This window comes from Lipotes vexillifer, unplaced genomic scaffold (genome assembly GCF_000442215.2).
Source record: "Lipotes vexillifer unplaced genomic scaffold, Lipotes_vexillifer_v1.1 scaffold512, whole genome shotgun sequence".
Lineage (NCBI taxonomy): Eukaryota > Metazoa > Chordata > Mammalia > Artiodactyla > Lipotidae > Lipotes > Lipotes vexillifer.
Window position 1 is genome coordinate 1,645,804 of NW_006787695.1, and position 3,829 is coordinate 1,649,632.

The 3,829-nt window shown below is 45.5% G+C and overlaps 1 protein-coding gene across 1 annotated transcript in view; it reads right to left on the minus strand.

Annotated features, from left to right (window-relative positions):
* Positions 1–384: 384 nt before the first annotated feature.
* Positions 385–3,829, minus strand: part of ASMT (acetylserotonin O-methyltransferase) — a 49,194-nt gene continuing 45,749 nt past the window's right edge. Inside the window, exon 10 of the mRNA XM_007460501.1 lies at positions 385–508. Within this exon, the coding sequence (XP_007460563.1) occupies positions 385–508 (124 nt within the window). The remainder of the gene's footprint in view (positions 509–3,829) is intronic.

Here is a 3,829-nt window from a genome sequence, read left to right on the forward strand (position 1 = left end):
CTTTGGATAAAACAGAGAAATGTGTGTTGAAGGCACTGAGCTGGAACCACCAAAAGCAGAAGCTGGTGGAGGAGGAGTCCTCGGAGGAAAAGGAATCACAAGGGTGAGACTGATATCCATCCACACTGCTGTCTGAGGGCAGCCCCCCTGCCATGGTCCACAGCTTCTGGGGGTCGGAGGTCAGGAAGCAAGCGACGGCCTTGCTGAGCGGCTTAGCGTGGGTGGAAACTGAGGAAGTAAAAGAAAAGAAAGGAACCGTGGAACACCAACGTTTGCAGAACAAATTTCTGCTCACATCTTGGCCGACTCCCCCGTTACACATTGTATGGGGGTGGGGACACAGCTCCAAAGACCCCAGGGCATGCGGTACCTGGGAGTCTGCAGTCAGCAGCCGCCATTTCTGCAGCTGCTCCCTGATGGGCAGTAGAGTCTGCAGTTCTCATCCTGCCCGTCGGACAGGCTTGACGGACATCGGAGACCTTCCACGGAGCCCTCGGAATGACCAGGCCTGAGGAGTAAGGACCACGACCCAGGTCGAGAGAATACGCCCTAGGACAAAGGGCAAAATGAAAATCAATCCATCCACAGGAACCCAAAACCAGGTGCCTTCAAGCTCAAGGTGATGCTGCATCCGCTTCTTGAAACAAAACTAAATACTCTTCAGAAGAACGTGACATAATAAAAGTCCACAATATACTGTCCACAGTTTCACTTATATGTATAATCTCTATATAATCTCTATTATCTACCTACCTACCTAACATCTATGTATCTACCTATCACTTTTCTCTCTGTCCATCCGTCCATCTACCTATCCATCTACCTATATGTACATCAATATCTATCTATATCTATGTATCTACCTACCTACCTACCTATCATCTCTGCCCCCTGCCCCCCCCAAAGAGGCTTAGCTAAAAAGCTTAAAAAACAAAACAGTAACAATAACATGTATGTTTCTCAGTGGAACCACAGAACAGAGGCCCAGGCACTCAAGAAGCAGATCCCATATCAAGCACACAGCACTTACATCATCTGGGTTCTTTACAAAGTATACTCCCTACACTTTGAAATCAGATGCAAAATTGCAGAGACACATGCATAAGCAATTCCATGAAATCCAGAACATCAGACTCTGGGTCCTAAGAGTGGAGACTGGAGAAGGTGACTGAAGTGGACACAACAGAAAGGAGGGAAGGGGAGGGGGAGGGGGAGGAAGGCAAGGGAAATACGATGCCGAGGAAAATGCACTGAAAAGGCAGAACACTTCATGAACTGGCCCCCGCCTGTGCCCTCCCCCCCCCCCAAAAAAAGGCATTAGGAAACAGTGCATAGAAAAAGATGCGCTTATTTTAGTTTTGAAGGCTCCACCATTAACGCAACCAAGAAAGAGAAAGCTGACCATATAATCCAGCAATCCCACTCCTGGGCATATACCCGAACAAAACTCTAATTCAAAAAGATACGTGCACCCCAATGCTCATAGTAGCACTATTCACGACAGCCAAGACACGGAAGCACCTAACGTCTATCGACAGAGGAACGGATAAAGAAGATGTGGTACATATATACAACGGAATACTACTCAGCCATGAAAAAGAGTGATGAAGTAATGCCATTTGCAGCAACATGGATGGACCTAGGGATTATCATACTAAGTGAAGTAAGCCAGACAGAGAAAGACAAATACCCTATGATATCACTTATATGTGGAATCTAAAAAATGACACAAGTGAACTTATTTACAAAACAGAAATAGACTCACAGGCATAAAAAGCAAAGTTATGGTTACCTAAGGGGAAGTGGGGGAGGGATAAATTAGGAATTTGGGATTAACAGTACACACTACTGTATATAAAATAGATAAACAACAAGGACCTACTGTATAACAGAATTATGTTCAATATCTTGTAATAACCTATAATGGAAAACAATCTGAAAAAGAATATATAAATAATATACATATGATATATATAACACACATATAAAATCACTTTGCTGTACACCTGAAACTAACACAACATTGTAAATCAACTACACTTCAATAAAAAGGTTTAACATTTTTTAAAAATAATTAAATTACATTTTAAAATAAAGAACAAAGGTCCTTAGTTCACTTGGTCCCTCCCACCAGAAGTGAGAGGAACAGAGGGAGAGTTTTTCTATTTCCCTCTCCGGGAGGCTTCCAAAAACACCCCTTGGTCCACACCAAGAAAGGAATGGAATTACTTCATTAAACAGAAATGTGGAGCGAAGAGATCCGACGTAGACACATTTCCATCAGCACCCGCAACATCTGAAAATCTCACCTCTACCCCACACGTCATAATCTGTAAGGGAACAGAATCTGGAAAAAATACATATATGTGTATGTAAATATAACGGAATCACCTTGCTGTACACCTGAAAGCAACACAATATTGTAAATCAACTACACTTCAATTAAAAAAATTTTTTAAAAAACAATGGCAAACGGGGCAGATCAAGTCATTAGAAGAGTTTGTTTCTGCGCGTCGCATCCGAGTGACTGACTGATGGTCCCCTTCCTGTCCAGGGCTCCACAGACCCCCGTGCTCTCTTCTGTCTCTGTGCTGGTATTATTACTAGCTGCCCTAAAGGGTAACATCGATACTTGGATTTATTTTGTGGCCAGATGTTCTGCTGGGCACGTAACTCACGGACGCCCCAGAAGGAGGGTATCTGCACCCTGTTTGTACAGGCAGACAGTGGGAAAAGCTCGCTGCTAAGCACGGTCAGGGGTCAGGGTTAGGGTGGGGAGAGCAAAAGGCTCTCCTCAGAAAACTGAAGATGACACACACACAACAACTACAACAACCAGAAAGCAAGACAAATAACGTCTAGTGAAAGAGTTTTAAAAAGCGAAATGAATACAAACATCGCATAAAATATCAGCATTTTGGATCAAGGCAGGAGCCCCTCACCCCCGGGACTCTGGTCCTGAGTGGGGAACCAGGGTGTCCTGGCTTCTATATCTCAGGCAACAGGGTGGAATCACCCATGGGTCTAAGGTTACAAACTGGGATGTGGGGACTACAAACGGGTACTATCAGCTCTTTCCCAAGTCCTCAAAGCCCCCCAGCAGAGGTCAAGGGGCAGCCTGGTGAGAACATCACTTCAATGGAATGAGGACCTATGAACCAGTGAACCAGGGATGGCAGGGCTGGGTCGGCCAGATGGATGCACCAGATGGACCCTCTGGGAAACTCTTGCCACGGCCAAGGGGCACAGTGACCACAGGGCACGGGGACAACCCACAGCAGCCATCTGCTGGCCTTCACCCTCGGGACAATGTCTGGAACCCAGGACAGAGAGGGACACATCGGATACTCCCCCACAGGGCAGTGCACCCTGGGGGCCCACCCTGGAAGCCCACTGTCCTCCTCCCCATGTAGCTCCAGGGAAAGGGCTCCTGGAGCCCTGGCATCCACTACCTTGCCCTCCTTGGCGGCCCTACCAGCCTCTAAGGACCCTAAGATGAAATGGTTTCCCAATCAATCCATATTAAACCGAAAAAAGAACCCATCTCCTTGTGGTATACACACACACACACACACACACACACACACACACACAAACACACACACAAACTGAATACTATTCAGCCATAAAAAAGAATAAAATAATGCCATTTGCAGCAACATGGATGCACCTAGAGATTATCATGCTAAGTGAAGTAAGTCAGAGAAAAACCAATACTGTATGATATCACTCATATGTGGAATCTAAAATACAAGTCAAATGAACTTAGCTACAAAAAAAAAAACTCACAAATATAGAGAACAGACTTGTGGTTGCCAAGGGGGAGGGG